The sequence below is a fragment of the Phyllobates terribilis genome, unplaced genomic scaffold, assembly GCF_046119375.1.
Source record: "Phyllobates terribilis strain yellow unplaced genomic scaffold, ASM4611937v1 Scaffold_5__5_contigs__length_657084704, whole genome shotgun sequence".
Lineage (NCBI taxonomy): Eukaryota > Metazoa > Chordata > Amphibia > Anura > Dendrobatidae > Phyllobates > Phyllobates terribilis.
In genome coordinates, this window is record NW_027362765.1 from 531,391,346 (window position 1) to 531,409,086 (window position 17,741).

General features: G+C 38.4%; 1 protein-coding gene across 13 annotated transcripts in view; it reads left to right on the top strand.

Annotated features, from left to right (window-relative positions):
- The window catches only part of PAX2 (paired box 2), a 72,973-nt gene that overhangs the window by 43,768 nt on the left and 11,464 nt on the right, over window positions 1–17,741 (top strand). For all 13 annotated transcript variants that reach the window (XM_073685764.1, XM_073685763.1, XM_073685767.1 and 10 more), the window contains 2 exons: window positions 5,272–5,447; window positions 9,689–9,815. In XM_073685764.1, the coding sequence (XP_073541865.1) occupies window positions 5,272–5,447; window positions 9,689–9,815 (303 nt within the window). The remainder of the gene's footprint in view (window positions 1–5,271; window positions 5,448–9,688; window positions 9,816–17,741) is intronic.

Consider the following 17,741-nt stretch of genomic DNA (forward strand, 5'->3'; position numbering starts at 1 on the left):
AAGCCATTAAGTCCATGCAGGTTATGAAGATTGATAACAAACGATTGAATTCACTGACACCTTTCTTAGTGGTTGACCTCATTCGCCAAACAATATAATGGATGATGTAAAGGGGCATGGCCATATATAAAGGCATCATTAGCCAACGATAGCTGTCATCTACCAGGCACTCCTGCTGGTTGTTGTAGTTCAGGAGCAGGCGGCATGCTATAGGCTGCATGCCCTTGGCCTACATCTTCTATACCACTTGCAAGCCTAGCCCTTAAATCTATGATTAATGAGCTTAATAAAGGTAAAGCATTTGTGAAAGCTGTAAGTGCTTTGCAGCGTCCCCCTGCATAATGCCCAGCCAATGCCGGCTATGGGAGGCTGAAGAGTGATGACTGATGTCAGATTTCACAACCAAAGCTTCCTACATCTTTTCCCTCCGCTCTGACCGAGGAACGGAAAGTCATTTTCTGTTTTTGAAGGAATGAATTATCTGTGTGAAGAAAAACACTGCTACAGTATTGATGACTAGTATTATGATTATATGATGTTGTTGTGCTCTGTGCGGGTATTGGTTTAGCTGTTCTCCTGCTCGCTCGCTTGCTGCTGTGAATGACAAACGCTGGGTTATTGATCGCCTTCTGAACTCAGCCCAGCTGATAGAAGGTAATTAATGACTCCATTTGCCTCAGTACCGACGAGAACAATTGAGTTTGAAACTGCAACAACTGCCAACGCTATGAAAGGCCCCCAAGGGGGTGTCCAGGAAAGATGCCTGACACCGGCAGGTTTCAGAGGGAATTAGGAAGTGTGCGGCGGAGGTGGGGGTGGAGGTGCCGGCAAGTACGTGCCGTAATAGAACAAGACACAATGTTGCAATTAGATTATTAATTAAAAGTAAGATATTCATCTGGGGAAGTCCAGGAGTTTAACCCTGTCATCGCGAAGATGGAGTCTAGAATAGAGAAGGTTACTCTCAGAGTAAAGCTCCTTTCGGGCCATTTTTCTTTTTTACTTAAATGCATGTATTTTGGGCTTAAAATAATTTTTGCAATGCGGTTTCATTAAAAACTTTGCATTCTATAGCCTCTGTCTATTGCTGTCTGCACAAGGAGTTCACTGAGAATCGGTCAGTTAGCCCGCTATGGCGGTCTGACGGGGAGTTTGTATCTCTTTTATCTGTCTTTTTCCAAGCTCCTCTCAGCGGGTTTATGGTCACAGACAAAATTAAAGTTAAATGTTAAAGGGAGACAAAAAGCCTGTGAAAGCCAAACAGTGCAACATTTTTAATGCAACCTAGTTGGAAAAATGATTTTTAGTCCCAAATCAACTCATTTAATTAAAAAAAAATATTCATATATGTCTCCAAAAGTCAACAACCCCTTTAAGATCTTTATACTTAAAGAGGACCTGTCACAGGTCAAAAATGGCCACGTTTTGCTCTGATTTAATTTCCTCTGGAGTATTCCTTTTTTTAATACATTTTTATGGTCTTTACCTCAGGGGTGGTGCTCACAAGGTAATAATACATGGCCTCCCGTAGACACGCCACTATACTTAATAAATAGATTATTACTAAATGAAAAGGCCCATATCTCAGGAACCGTATGGTTAAAAAAAGCCTGAATAATCAGGAGAAGTAGTGGGAATAAAATAAGAGCAAAAAGTAGCTACATTTGACCCAGTGATAGGTCATCTAAATTGTTAAAGTTACTTCTGTACAAAAAAATATATTAGACTGTATATCTATTACAGACATTTTAAAAAGTATATTAAGCCACTGAAATTTTTTAAATTTATAACAAACCAATATGAAAGGTGTAATTTTTCTTCCGATTCTTGTAGACACACAGACCCTAATACTCATTGCACCTAATAACACCCATATATAAGACGGCATGCACTGTAAATGTTCTGGCTTCACAAGGTTAATTACCTTGTTTCTCTATTCCTGTTCCCAGCATGGCATTGCCTTTCATGTTCTCTGTAACCCAGCTTCCAATCCCCAAGCCCATTGTGGGTAAAATAAATAAATAACTGGTTGGCGTGCCGAGCAGCAATAACCCCTAAAAGAGCGCTATCAGTGGAACATGATTGATCAATTGAATTCCATAGCGGCTGAAAAATGTGGGATTAAGTAGTGTATTATACGCACAATGAGTTGAGGCATGATGTTCATTTCAAGTTCATTTCGCCGGCCCTCTGCCACCAGATCAGGCAATCAATAGGGCTAGCACATATCATATATCATCGCTCCCTGTGCAAGAGAAGGAGCGCCATAATCTCTCGCAAATTTAGACTGACAGATTTGTCGAGATCTGAAAAGGCCCCCTGCATAAATAAAGCAGAGGAGGGAGGACAGCTCCTCGAGAATAATCTAGGCTCACATACACATATACAAGATCAGACATCTATCTATTGGGTCATGGCTCTTTTAAAAGCTGATCTTTTGATTTTAAATGTGCGTTATAACTGATGTGTGTTAGCGGATGATTCTGAATTTTCACAGGGCAGTAGTATTTAACCCTGGAGTCACAACATCTTTAGATACAGAGGGCACTTGAAGTATTTATATAGGGCTCAGCTTGATTGCATTTTTTATGTTTTTAAAAACATAGCATTGCTTTATATGATATATATTCAATTAATCTTAAGATCAATGCTTCAGGCCTCATTTTCATTTATCCAGTCATGGAGTGATCATTTTCCAGTAGTGGTAGTAAACGGATGCCAGACCTGATCCCATAGATTTATATGCCATTCTTTCCTGGTGTTGGGCGCATCAGTTGTTGCACCATACTGGTCCTTGAGCTGGACCATAGTTTTTGGATTTGGCTATGGATGCCTGTTTACAACTTTATACGTATCAGGCATGAAACCCCAGGCCGGACACAACTGATATATGGTGTGTAGTATACACTCATCTCTGTGCAAGACTGTGGTGTCGAACACTTTCCGATCGGTTCCCCGAATGGGTTAGGGTAAACGAAGAGCTGGTCTGCGGGGGTGCAGTAGTGCGCTCTCTGCCGAGTAAAGAAGTCTCTTACCAATTATAGATGTGATTCCTTTATCAGAATATTCTTAAAACACACTAACTGGTTTTCGGCTCTACACCTAAAATTGGTAAAAGAATGGTTTACTTGGCAGACTGTACACTTATCTCTGTGAAGGACTGTGGCACCGACCACTTTCTGATAGGTTCTCCGAACAAGTTAGGGTAAACGAAGAGCTGGTCTGCGGGGGTGCTGTAGTGCGCTCTCTGCCGAGTAAAGAAGTCTCTTACCAATTATAGATGTGATTCCTTTATCAGAATATTCTTAAAACACACTAACTGGTTTTTGGCTCCCAACTGGAGCCTTCGTCAGGCGACTATACGCCTACAATTGGTAAAAGAATGGTTTACTCGGCAGACAGTACACTTACCTCTGTGAACGACTGTGGCACGAACACTTTCTGATCAGTTCTCGGAACAGGTTAGGGTAAACGTAGAGCTGGTCTGCGGGGGTGCAGTAGTGCACTCTCTGCCAAGTAAAGAAGTCTCTTGCCAATTATAGATGTGATTGCTTTATCAGAATATTCTTAAAACACGATGACCGGTTTTCGACTCCCAACTGGAGCCTTCGTCAGGCGACTATACACCTAAAATTGGTAAAAGACTAATTTACTCGGCAGACAGCGCACCACTGCACCATGGGAGACCAGCCCTTCACAATTGATGGGCCTTACCGGTTGGTAAAATTACTGGTGGAAATACTAGTAGATCATAAGTTTGCTCACTATTTATGTAGCCTGACAAAATCATATATTATTGCATCTTAAACTATTTTAGCATCATATATAGCCCTCTACATGAGTTTAAAGGTTACTCATTAAACTACGATATTATTTATCAAGATCTTAATGACGCATATCTTGAAATTAAAGGGTGTTCCAATAGCGTAGAATACGGGAGGGAGGTAGAGCCAGGGGTAGAATATTCAATACTAACACAATGTTTTCATCATGTTGTCAATTTTATAACTGGTGTTAATGATTAACTATACCTAATAGAAAAATTGAGTCTCAAAGGGAAAATCTGCTTTTAGTCACTTTACATTATGAACACATATATTGTGTGTAATCTCAATGTCTACCAGGTCAAGTGTAGTTCATTTTTACTGTGAGACTTTTTATACCATATCCAGGATTAAAAATGAAGTTAAAAAATCTAAACGGTTCATACTACTAGTACTAGCTAGTCCCCTATACTATGCCCTATAAATGTCAGCAATGTCAGTCCTTGCAAGGGATTGAGATGCCTTTAGGGACAATTCCACCCTAACTAGTTTTAAAATTGTCGTGACAAAAGGGAGACAACCTACGCCCAGCTTCACTCAGTCAGAGAACGACTATTCTTTAAGAGTGACCAGTAATATAGGCCAACAGCCCAAATAACCAGAACCAGCAATCAAAGTAAGCCTAAGCAATGGTCTTAACCTGAGCTGTAAATCTGCCTACTGAAAAAGCCAAATATCTGAATATTTGAGCCCCTATGCTTAATAATTGACTCAAACACACTGAAAATTGTCTAACTGTCCAGTAATAAAGAAAAATAAATGTTAACATATATGTGTTATGTATAGACATATATATAAGGATATCATTTTAAATTAGAACATACAGATCCATCATTTTTAAAAGGAACATAAAGAGAAATCAACATGGGCCATTTCCTCTAGTGTGAACGAAATGATGCTTTGTTAAAGGGTCCGACAAAATGCTTTGTACTTCCTCTAATCAATATCTGATATTTTACATTAGCTTATGAAGGATACTGCTCCATGCTATATAATGTAATATTGATTATATCATATACAACATTCACCTGCAAAGAATAAGATTTATCGGCCTTAATGTAATCTCCCGGCATTATTCCCACTGGAACAGCATGGGAGAATACTTTGCTCTAGATGGAATTTATACTATGAAATGTAATACATATTGCTGAAATACATCTACCCATCCTCAATAGACATTCTGCTCTAGATGTAAAAGTTGGGAAGGAGGAACTGAAGCACTAATACCTACCTAATTGTTATAATAATCCAATTTTAATGACCTACCTAATTATGATTCACTATGTGGAACACTGTAAACAATGCAAAAATGAAACATTATAGAATGTGTTGTCCCTAAACAGATAACACAAAAAATAACTTTATGTCCACGTCATGTGCCTTATGAAGCAGTTCCTCTAGCTCAGCTACAATCAGTTATCATTGCTTTGTTCTCTTTTGTTACTAGATGGGTCTGATGGTACTGGTCCAAATGGAGATTCTCAGAGCAGCGTGGAGAGCTTACGGAAACATCTACGTGCAGACAACTTTACCCAGCAACAATTGGAAGCCTTAGATCGAGTATTTGAGCGCCCATCATATTCCGATGTCTTTCAAGCTTCAGAACACATCAAATCAGAACAGGTAAAGTAAATTACAGTAATATTCTATCTTTTGAATATAAGCAGTATACAGTACCGTAGGTAACAACTGGCTGCTACAAATTTCATTTTGTGAGTTAGTTTTCCTAAGAATTAACAAGTAAATTAAAAAAAATTGACAACTTAGAGTACTACAGGCTTATATATTTTGGAATCAACCAGGTTCGGCTTTCTTTGGAACTTAAGTAGCCACTTTTTTATTCATAGTAGTTTAAAATGGGGCTCATAGGTTGCATCTACCAAGACATTTATGGTTATATCCTGTGAAAAACTGGCCATACACTTGAGATAACTGTTTGCCCAAAAGTCATTTGGCAGACAGCTATCTCCCCTGGTTCCCTCATACACATGGATGCTCTGCTTGCACTCGACTTCTGGTAGCAGTTCATCTCCACCAGAAACAAAAGTATCGGTTGTTGAAATTCCAATAGCTTGATCATTCTCTTCCCAGACATCATCTGTCAGGGAGAGTCAAGAGTAGAGAAGAATAGAGATGGGAGGAATGCTTCACGCAACCCTGACCCACAGTTCAAGTCAGTGATCTCTGGCCGTAGACAGGAGTTGCGCTGGAAACCTGGGCTTTTGGATTTCCCGATGCAACAATTGATTCACCGACCTGGTGTGACATAATCTGTGCAAGCACACAGGTGACATCATGCCAGCCCAGCTAATCATAAGCCAAGCTTGGGATCCAGAAGGGTAAGGAAAATTGTGTAGCTCCTGTCCACGACCAGAGAGCACTGACCTGGACAGCTTTAGGAATTTCAAAATGACCTCAACACATATGCTATGCGTAGACGGCTGGTAACTCCCCATTTTTCACTGTTATTTTGTCTCACACCCACTGCACAATATATTCAGAGTTTTCTTTGGCCTTTTCTCCTTATATCTATGGCTAAACTGTGAGTTGTGACATCTTCTCACTAATCAGATTCACCCCAAATTGGTTGCTTTACTGCATTCCCTGCCTCAGCTTTTATACAGGCTGTGATAGCCTATACCATACTATGTGATTGATGTGCTATACTATGTGGCGGCTGTGCTGTATTATGTGACATAACTGCAAGCAAGGCATTATTGGTAAGCCTCTGTACTTTCCGTTTAGTTTTATAGGAGTCAAGAGGCTCCATACACTTTAGGTGGTCAGCTGGTCCCTGTGAAATCACTGGGTTTGACTGACTTTCATCTAATGTGCATTGGGGCCTTAAAGGGGGAATACGCCTATAAAACTAAACGGAAAGTACAGAGGCTTACCAATAATGCCTTGCTTGCAGTTATATCACATAATACAGCACAGCTGCCACATAGTATAGCACATCAATCACATAGTATAGTATAGGTTATCATAGCCTGCATAAAAGCTGAGGCAGGGAATGCAGTAAAGCAACCAATTTGGGGTGAATCTGATTAGTGAGAAGATGTCACAACTCACAGTTTAGCCATAGATGTAAGGAGAAAGGGCCAAAGAAAACTCTGAATATATTGTGCAGTGGGTGTGAGACAAAATAACAGTGAAAAATGGGCAGTTACCAGCCGTCTACTCATAGCATATGTGTTGAGGTCATTTTGACATTCCTAAAGCTGTTTTTGTGTTAAAGAGCTTGATAAGTTTTAGATACAGTCCTAGGAAACCTCAGCGTGTTATATACATCTTTTGAGGGCAATCTGTGAACCTGCAATTAGAAGTAAACTTATTCAAAGCAAACCCCATTTTAGGAAACTACTGAATTAGGTGAAATCAGATTTCAAAAGATTAGATCATCTCTAGTAGCTAGGCTTTACTCCACCTGAGTCAGAGCTCTAGCCCTGTATCAAAATATCTTGGCCAATGCAAAGTAACTTGCTGGCACCTGCCTATCACCACTTACCTAGGACAAATACCCTGGATGCCCTTAGTATTGCTCTATTATATCAGAATACTAAGTATCAAAGACAAAAATGAATCAGTAACTATAATTTTCTTTACCGGAAGGCTGCTCCAACAGTTACTAACATATTGTATTGTCCCTTAATGATCTCTCTAATTAACCTTTGTTGCTCATATTTACTAATGCTATCTAATTTTTGGACAGCATAAACTTACAGTCTGAAAATGCACCAAATTTATCACAGCAGCTTATACTTTGGTGTAACTTTAAACATTTTTGTCCAAATTTACACCCCTTAATAGCTTATTACCTTCAGTAAGTCTAAAACTATGATTTTCAAGTTTCAGTATTTCTCTTGAAACCATTGTTCTATAACTTTTTTTGCAAAGTTCAAGCTCTTTACTTTGAACTGAATCAAACATTTTACTATTTAGTGTTCCATGCACCAGTTAAAAAAACCTAGTCAAGTTTGCCCTTTAAACCACTTTTCTCTGCTTTAAAGCCGCATATAAAACAAAGGAATTGTAGACCTTTGGCTCAGCTCTTTGCACGTTAACTCCTCTTTCTGTTTATATCATAAAGGTTGTTTGTCTTAATGGAACATGAAATTAATAAAAAATCTTCTGAAATGCCCCAAACTATAAAACATGAAATGAAGAAAAGGCATATTTGAGTGTGATTTTTTCTTTTCCCATAGTCCCAGAGTTTATTACAATGGATAACCTTTATTTACTTTCATTAGACTATTAAACGCCAGCACAGTCATTTTTTTCCCCCTGAAACTTAAAGCAGGGCCCATAAAGCAAATCTAAAGCCTAATTGAGTTCATTTTAATTTCTCTCCGATCACAGCGAATTACTCCGGTGATAAATCAGGGGCAGCTTCACCCCCAGTAGAAGGCCTAATTTGCAGCTAATTACGAAACTGATTTCAACAGGAAGATCAATACGAAAAGGAATTGGAAATGACTAGGCTGTGGCATCCAGGCATAGAGGTGGGGGGCGTGGATGGAAGAAAACGGGGCAAAAAAGAGCAGAAAATCAGTTTTAATTTAATGTAATATTAATCAGAGAGAGTTTTTTTCTCTCTCTTTTTTGGTTCCCCCTGTTTATTATCCCTTTGAAAAGGCAGCTGTAGAGAGCAAGGTCTGCTCCCGAGAAAACCATAATAAGAAGGCAATTACTAGATTGTTTTGGACAGGACACCCTTTCAAATTCAATGACTCCCCCTCCCACCCTTCTGTTGGCCATGTGCTCTGGCCCACTCCCCAATTTCATACCCCAGTGCACAGGAAGAGGGAGAATAAGAACAGGGTGATGAGGGAGTGTCCTTCCATTGTATTTAATGAAGCACATCATTCACAAAATCAAACGCTGATGATTTAGGAAGACAGGTGATTTTTGGTTTGGTTTTATTTATAATATATCACCAGAAAAATCTATGAGATGTGAATGTAAAACCTGGAGATGAGAAACTAAAACCCAGCTGTTCCTCAAGCATCAACTGGGCTTCAGACCCTTCAAGAAATTGACCTTTATAAACATTTAACTTTTACAATTTTTCAGTTTATTTATGGCTAACTCACAATTATCCAGCTTCCTAGTCCCCTTTTTGACACAAAGAGGCTAAGTTCATATAAAAACAAATAAAAAGTTGTCCAATTTTCATATTAAAAAAATGTTTGATTTTCATGTGAATTGTCATCCCCATTACATCCATTTTTAAACATCGGCAGTTATTAAAATTTATAAAACCAAATACAGTTTCCTATATTAAAGAATTGCAATGTATCTGTAAAAATTGGATGCTATACTGTTGATCTGCATACGATCTGTTTTTTTTTTCGCACTTGTAGACTTGAATGGGTTAGTCTCATCTGTCACCCTGAAGAAATGAGTGCATGCTGAGATTTTTTTCATGCGCATATTCGGTTTGTGAATAACATTGGTCCTAGTGATGTCTGTTTTTTCACGGGTAGCACTGGGACAGGAAATACAGTTCTGTGAATTTGGCCTTATACCACTTGGGGTTACCTATATATCAATTAACAAGGAAGTATCTAAAACACTGGCATAATTACAATGAAACCATCAATGATTTCTTATATTTCTTTTCTTTCACCCTACGACTCTCAGAAGGAGTATGCTCAATAATAAACACTGGATAGACTTCACGCATTGAGTGATTGTCTGCTCTTTTCATGATTTTGGAGATTACCACAGCGTTTAGTTTCTAAGCAGTTAATGGAAGGCAAAAGTCACATAGAGCCTGTTACATCAAGGTGGTATAGTTTCAAGAACACTTTAACTTAACACCTATTGCTTTTAGTAATTTTTTTTTTTTTTTGGCCCATCAGGCAAATGAGTACTCTCTTCCAGCACTAAACCCTGGTCTGGATGAAGTCAAATCTAGTTTATCAGCCTCTGGCAACGCGGACCTAGGCAGCAACGTGTCAGGACCTCAGAGCTACCCAGTAGTAACTGGTAAGTCAAACTCTTCCCTCTTATACTGACATGTCCTAATCCTTACCAATGCTGTCTAAAGGAAACTCCTCCAACAAAAGATTTCACTATGTCCTGAGAATACCATGAGGTATATTCAATATCTCCACATATAGGATCCTTAGATTTTTCTGAAATTTCCGAATTTGATATCTGGGGTCCAAGAAAGAAGGTGTGAACTTTTCTCTTCATTGTGGGCTACTATAGTTCATGATTTGTACTAGAGCACTTGGGGTTGAAATACAGCCGACTACAGCTATGTACACAATGCCTCCTGAAATTAATATGTGGCATTGGTGCCACAAAATGTGTGAAGTGCTTACAGTTTACTCCACATTAGTACAGATTATTTTCTTGTTAAAGAAGTGTCAAAAAGTGACTTATCTATCATAATGGGCATCCAAGATTACATCTACTTTCTACAATTGTCATTGACGTATCTTTTGAATTGTTTTCTTTTTTTTTTGTATTCAGTAATTCAGTACTAATATGCATATTAAATAAATGTATTTATATATACCCAATTAAAGATTATTATTTTCTATCGTATTAAAATTAATATAGCACTGTATAATCATATTTATTATTTCTGTATGAGCTATTATTTCACTTATGTGATCACAAAATCTTCAGCAATGGCATAATACTAAGGGCTCATTCACACGTCAGTTTTTCTCGTATGAGTTCTATCAGTGTTTTTTTCCAAGGATAATACTTGTATCTATTATAATCTATGGGGCTGTTTACATGTCTGAGCATTTTTGTGAACTGAGTGGTCCACGCAAATCATAGAGACATGTCCGATATCGATCCAAGTGTTGGATCAAAATCACCAATGCAAGTCAATGTGTCCGTGAAAAAATCAGACAGAACTTTATAATCATACGGGATAAACTGCTGAAACTCTGATGGTAAAAACTGACACTGACTAAACTCTGATAAAAATTGGATCAAATGCATTCAGGAAAAATCATTGACGTCTGAATGAACTCTAAGTGTTTCAGAGCTTCAAATCTAAACGTGTATGCCTATAAGTCATACCTACACTTCTATGCAAACAGGTAGGGATCTAAAAGCCATGCTTATTAGACTTCCTTGCCTGAAGATAAGGGTCTATATTTCACACCTAGGCTTCTATGCCTGAAGGTATGAGTTTATAAGTCTAATGTAAGCTTCTATGCCTAAAGGCATGGCTCTATAAGTCATACTTAAGCTTCAAAAAGGCTTATACTATACTTTGGGACAATTACCCAGTCTGACCAGCACCTTCCAACAGCTCTGAGTGCAAACCAATAGTTTCTTCACTATACTTAGGCTTCAATGTAAAAAGGGAGGGATTTGACTGAAGGCAAGGATCTATAAATCACACCAATACTTTTTTTCACCTGAAGATATGGGTCTATAGGTCACACCTAGGCTTCTATGTCTGAAGGTAGGGTGTCTATAATTCACACTTTGGCTTTTATGTCTAAAGGTAGGGCTCTATAAGTTCTCCTGAACATCAAAAAATTGTTCTATTTGTTGACAGTCAATCAATGTCTGATTGACTCGGCACCCCCACCGATCAGCTGTTATTGGGGCAGCGACCGCTGGCCGGAAGTACTGACTTGCCGAACTTCTCCATCGTCTGATAGTGGCTAGGGCTTGGTACTGCACATCCGCCTCCTATTCAAATCAAAAGGAGGCGGATGTGTAGTACCCTGCGGCTTCCATTATCAGAAGACGGGGCAGCTCGGCAAGTGAGAGCTTCCAGCCGGCTGCCGCTGACACCGATAATGCTGTGGTACCCCGGCCGATCAGACATTGAAGCCCTATCCTAAGTTAGTTTGGTATAGTGTAATATGCAATCTTTAATATGCAATTGATAAGTATTCTTGATATTTAGTAGCATCTCATAGTTATATCTTCAGTCCATTTGGGCTTATCAAAAGGTATGGACATCTTAAAGGGGACTCTCCTATGAGCCAGAACAGAGAGCAGAACATAAAGACCGGCTCTCACTCTGGTGCATTTGGTCCAAAAAAATGGCCAAATGCATCTTTTGATCACTGGAAATAAGGGATGGAAAAACACGATTTGATCAGTTGATCAGAGTAGGTACATATTAGTAGGTGTCGGTATGTTGTTAGGACCAGCAGCTATAACTCTCAACTTCACCACTAGTGTGCAACTTTCTATATAAATTGAAAGCCCAGAATATTTCTGAGAGTGTATTTATGGAAGAAAATAATTAATGAAATCCATCGTATTTAACCATATAACTAATGTACAAAGACAAGAATGCTGGAGTCAAGAAAATAAAAGTCATTGCACTTGGGGTTTACATAGTCTTTGGGTTGTGCTTCACTTATGGAGATTTTCAAATATTCTACTAGACTATTCTGCGTTAATAGAGGGGATCTCTACTTTTAGGATACTCATCTACACTGTGTTCCAAATTATTATGCAAATAATATTTTATCAGATTTTCCCAAATTACCTATATGAATTGCAGTCATTGTAATTTTCCAGTCAAATAACTATTAGAGTACAATTGAAAGGTTTTTGTACAAACTGCCTATGATAACAGTAATATTTAAAAAAAAATAAAAAACTCAAACTGCACTCAAAATCCATGTTCCAAATTATTATGCACAGCAGAGTTTTCAACCTTTTCATTTTAATAAAGAACAAAAAAATGGTCATTTTTGAAATTATAAGCATTAGCAGGTTATTATAAACTGAAATCAAACAGTTTTCAACTCAAAACTTTATTCTAGGTGATGTTACATTTGCACATAGGACCCCTTGTTCGAAAGGAGCTTCTGAACTCTCTCATCCATTGAATTTGTCAGGTTTTGGATGGTTTCTGCTTCAGTTGTTTTGCATGAGGACAGAATACCCTCCCAGAGCTGTTGCTTAGATGTGAACTGCCTCCCGCCATCATAGACACTCCTTTTGATGATGCTCCAGAGGTTCTCAATGGGGTTGAGGTCAGGGGAGCATGAGTGCCACACCATAAGTTTGTCTCCTTTTATGCCCATAGCAGTCAGAGATGCAAATGTGTTATGTGCAGCATGAGACGGTGCATTATCATGCATGAAATGATCTCGATGGTCCAGATGGATCTAGTAGAGGATGGCTGGTTGATGGACACCCCATGCAAACACGGCTACGGCGCCAACAAGGAGGAGGTGGAGTAATGTTTTGGGCTGGAATCATGGGGAGAGAGATTGTCGGCTCCTTTAGGATCCCTGAAGGGGTAAAGATGAACTCCATAATGTATGTTGAGTTTCTCAAACAGCACTTCCTTCCATGGTTCAAGAAGAAGAACCGTGTATTCCGCAGCAAGATCATTTTCATGCATGATAATGCCCCGTCTCATGCTGCACATAACACATCTGCATCTCTGGCTGCTATGGGCATAAAAGGGGACAAACTTATGGTGTGGCACCCATGCTCCCCTGACCTCAACCCCATTGAGAACCTCTGGAGCATCATCAAAAGGAGTGTCTATGATGGCGGGAGGCAGTTCACATCTAAGCAACAGCTCTGGGAGGGTATTCTGTCCTCATGCAAAACAATTGAAGCAGAAACCATCCAAAACCTGACAAATTCAATGGACGAGAGCGTTCAGAAGCTCCTTTCGAACAAGGGGTCCTATGTGCAAATGTTACATCACCTAGAATAAAGTTTTGAGTTGAAAACTGTTTGATTTCTGTTTGTTATAACCTGCTAATGCTTATAATTTCAAAAATGACCATTTTTTTGTTCTTTATTAAAATGAAAAGGTTGAAAACTCTGCTGTGCATAATAATTTGGAACAGGCATTTTGAGTGCAGTTTGAGTTTTTTATTTTTTTAAAAATATACTGTTATCATAGGCAGTTTGTACAAAAACCTTTCAATTGTACTCTAATAGTTATTTGACTGGAAAATTACAATGACTGCAATTCATATAGGTAATTTGGGAAAATCTGAGAAAATATTATTTGCATAATAATTTGGAACACAGTGTATTAACCAGAGAGGAAAGCACTAAAGGCCACCCTTGCATGTCTGTGCAGTTTTATTGGGAACTGTGTTATATAAAGAGGATTGTATGAAGAGGACAGTGCTACAAAATTGCTTGGACAAATGCACTCTTACCCATTGTAACCAATCACATTCTAAAAGTCTTCTTTGTAGCTCATCTCATACGTATGATGATGCTGTATTTTTTTTCCACATGAAGCATTGGCTACATTCGCATATTCGCATGAATTGATAGCTGGTCACTGCTTCCTAAGTGTTCAACACACTCATCTCCTGCTGCTGTGAAAATTCTGGTGCTCTCTCCCAAACCATGTCAAAGCCAAAAGAGCAAGAGATGAAGATAAATTATGTCAGACAAAACTGATTATTGTTATAAGAAAAGTACGATCAACAAAACCAAACTTGGAGCCATAATTCTTAAATGCCTAGATTGATCTAGGTAGACATTATCCTTCTCAGGTAATTTAAAATATCCTACATGGCATTGGGGTTTTGTGCATCGGAGCAGCTGTATTGGATACGTTTATACAGCTAGGTGGGGACAAAGGTGCTGGTGGGCTTTTATGTAGTGGAACAGTGCATTAAATGAGTAATAATCACTCAGCTGTTATTATCTGTGACAGTTCAGGAGTAGGTCATGAACCACTGCTACCGAGGGTAAGGTGAATTACCCAAGGTCACAACTCTCTGTATATTTATGTAAGCTGGGCTGAGTAGGCTGGGATGCTTCCTGTCAAAAGGCAGATGCGAAATATTAATGGCTTCCCTTCAACGCATAGATATGGCTAGTGTACAAGGTGGTAAAAGAGAATGTAGGTAGGCTTATCGTATCTGATTGCATATTCAGCAAGCTACACATGTCAAGCCTCTCTGTTACAGCTTTTCAATGTCATTGAGATGCTTCTGCCTGATCCATCTCGGCCCAAGTGCGAGGAAAGTTCATTGCAGGCTCAGCATGACACTCCCAGGTGGCACCTTAGTACTAACATGTTCATCTTGTATGCGGGATTTCAATCAGGCTATAGAGGAGTGAAGAATCTCTCATTAAGACTCAGTGCTGTTTACCAACACTAATGAAGGTAAACACTTTAAAGGACAGATTAAGGAAAAGCTTTAGAAGAGAAGGAGGAGGGGATTATTTTCCTGCACTTAGGCCATGCTCCAGTTTTTGGAATAATGGTATCATTAGCCAAAAAAAGGTTGCAGATCATGCTTAATCTTAAAATGTTTTTCTTTTTTTTTTTTACGAGCAATTAAACGCCTGGCGTTATTGATCATTGTTGATTTTATGTCCTTCCATTTGCATAATCTATTAAAGATGAATGATTCATGGAGTGATTATTATGGGGAAGGGAAGTAGACGAATTCAGTGTAGTTTTGTCAAGGTGAGAGATGCTTTAAGGTTTTTTTTTTCGCGCTATTAGACGATAATCTCATTAAGTACCCTCTTCTCAGACTCACTACGTATTTGGATCAGAGTCTCACCATTGGAGCTATTCCTCACACTTGCTGATATTTTTTTCCCCCCTCCTGAATCATTTTTCCAAGTTCAATCGTTTTATTTGACAAAATAATTTAAAATGTGCAGATTCAATAAGGGCTGCCAGCGGGAAATAACATAATAATATAATTTGGTGGATTAAACTGCCTTGTTAAAAAGCTCTGGGTGTCTTCTCTGTCCTGAAAAAATCCATTTGTTATATTTCATGGGAGAATCAATTCTAGCGATGGAACCTAAAGAATGACTACTTCAGCATTCTAAAGGCAGACATTTATCACAGGTGGCAACAACTAAATCTGTACAGATGAACAAGGAACTGGAATCATTGATATTACTTTCCAGTAATTATATGTTGGTCAATCTCATGATCTCATTATGTCATTCCTTATCATTGCGGTTTATACATGTAGAACATTATCATGGATTAAACAAGATGCTGAACCAATATTCAAATATTCAGATATTGTCTAAATATTCATGAAAACACAACCGAGCATTTCACAAAACATTAGTGATGTCATTAGAGTCCCATCAATGTCAACGGCTTTGTGCTGATACTGGATACTGGAGGCTGCTCAGATTGCATAAAGCTGGTTTCACGAGTCCAACATTCATGGCCCAGACTGGCCACGGGTCACCTGACTCAAGTTTAACAGCCTGGCATATATAAGGCTGTTGAATTCAGGTAAGCAGACCCACAGGTGGTCCTGACTTTGATGTATGTTCTTGAAAAAAGCACATACTCTCATTAAACCTCTTTAATAAGCAATTGATAAGTATTCTTGATATTTAGTAGCATCTCATAGTTATATCATTTATCATCAGTCCATTTGGGCTTATCAAAAGGTATGGACATCTTAAAGGAAACTCTCCTATGAGCCAGAACAGAGAGCAGAACATAAAGACCGGCTATCACTCTGGTGCATTTGGTCCAAAAAATGGCCAAATGCATCTTTTGATCACTGGAAATTAGGGATGCAAAAACACAATTTGATCAGTTGATCAGAGGACTAGCATATTTTTAAAAAGAGGTTTTGACAATCCTATTAAGAGTTATAAGATACAGTAACAAAAACCATGGTGATAAAAGATATAACATATTTACATTGCTATAAATTTTATCATTTGGTCAACTGATTGACTAATTTTAAGAAATACCAGCTAAATATAAGTTGGTACTGATATAGAAACCTAAAGGGGCTGTGTAGTCCAATACCTTAAGCAATTGGCCTCGGGCTGCTAACATTGCTAAATACACAATAAACAATGTAAGGAATTAACTTCAACGTAATTCCTCTCTTTTTTGCAGAAGATTTCTGCTTTTACTCTGAAATTGTATCCTCTAGGTTCTGGCTAAGTGCAAATCCACATGCCGATCAGCATTTGCTTTAATGCTGCAGTGATTTAGGCAGTCGGCATTACAAAGATTACCAATTCATTTAACTTAGTCTTCAAAAAAAGGTTGAAATATTTAAGGTATTTTAAGCAGAAATCTATGGAGAGTGGGAAAGGTGACTATGTAAACCATATGTATAATTCTTGACAACAGAAGCATTAACTCATTGAAAATTCCAAAAGTGTCCTCCTCCTTGCTAAGTTTAATAGATTTTAATGGGACGTTACAGCTCTATAGAAATATATTCATGTGCCTTCTCTCTCTATTCATTGCTATGGGAGTTCTGAATAAAGCTAAGAGCATTTGCTTGTTTGTATTCAAAACTTCTATAGCAAGTAATGGAGAAAGTCAGCACATGTGCCACCACTTCTCCACTCACTGGTTGGAACAGATGATGGGGGTACCTCAGTTCTGGAGATAGATGTGGGTCTTAAAGGTAAGACCCGCACTTATCTTGCTAGACATTTATTGCATATCCTATGGATTTTTATTTATTATACTCACTTATATAGCACTATTAATTTTCACAACGCTATAAAGACATCATCATCATTGCCCCCATTGGGGCTCACAATCTAAATTCTCTACAAGTATGTCTTTTGAGGTTTTTTTTGAGGAAACCAAAGTACTTGGATGAAACCCACAAAAACATGGGCATCTCCTTGCAGATGTTTTCCTTGGTGGGACTTGAACCTATGATCCCAGCTCTGCTAGGCTACAGTGCTAAACACTGAGCCTCCATGCTGCCGCACCTATGGATATGCCATGAATGTCTCTTGAAAGACATCCTCTTTAAAAAGTAAACCTGAGTCTCTTTTATATAACCTTATTGTGTGCTACAAATCATTATAGCATATTATAAAGTTTATAAAAGGGCCCTGGCCATAATGTTGATGCAATGGTTTTACCATATATTTTCTAGCGTTTTGAAGAACATCACCATAATGTAGTGCAGGATAGAATAAATTACAATTAGAAGAGATAACACAGTGCCAAGC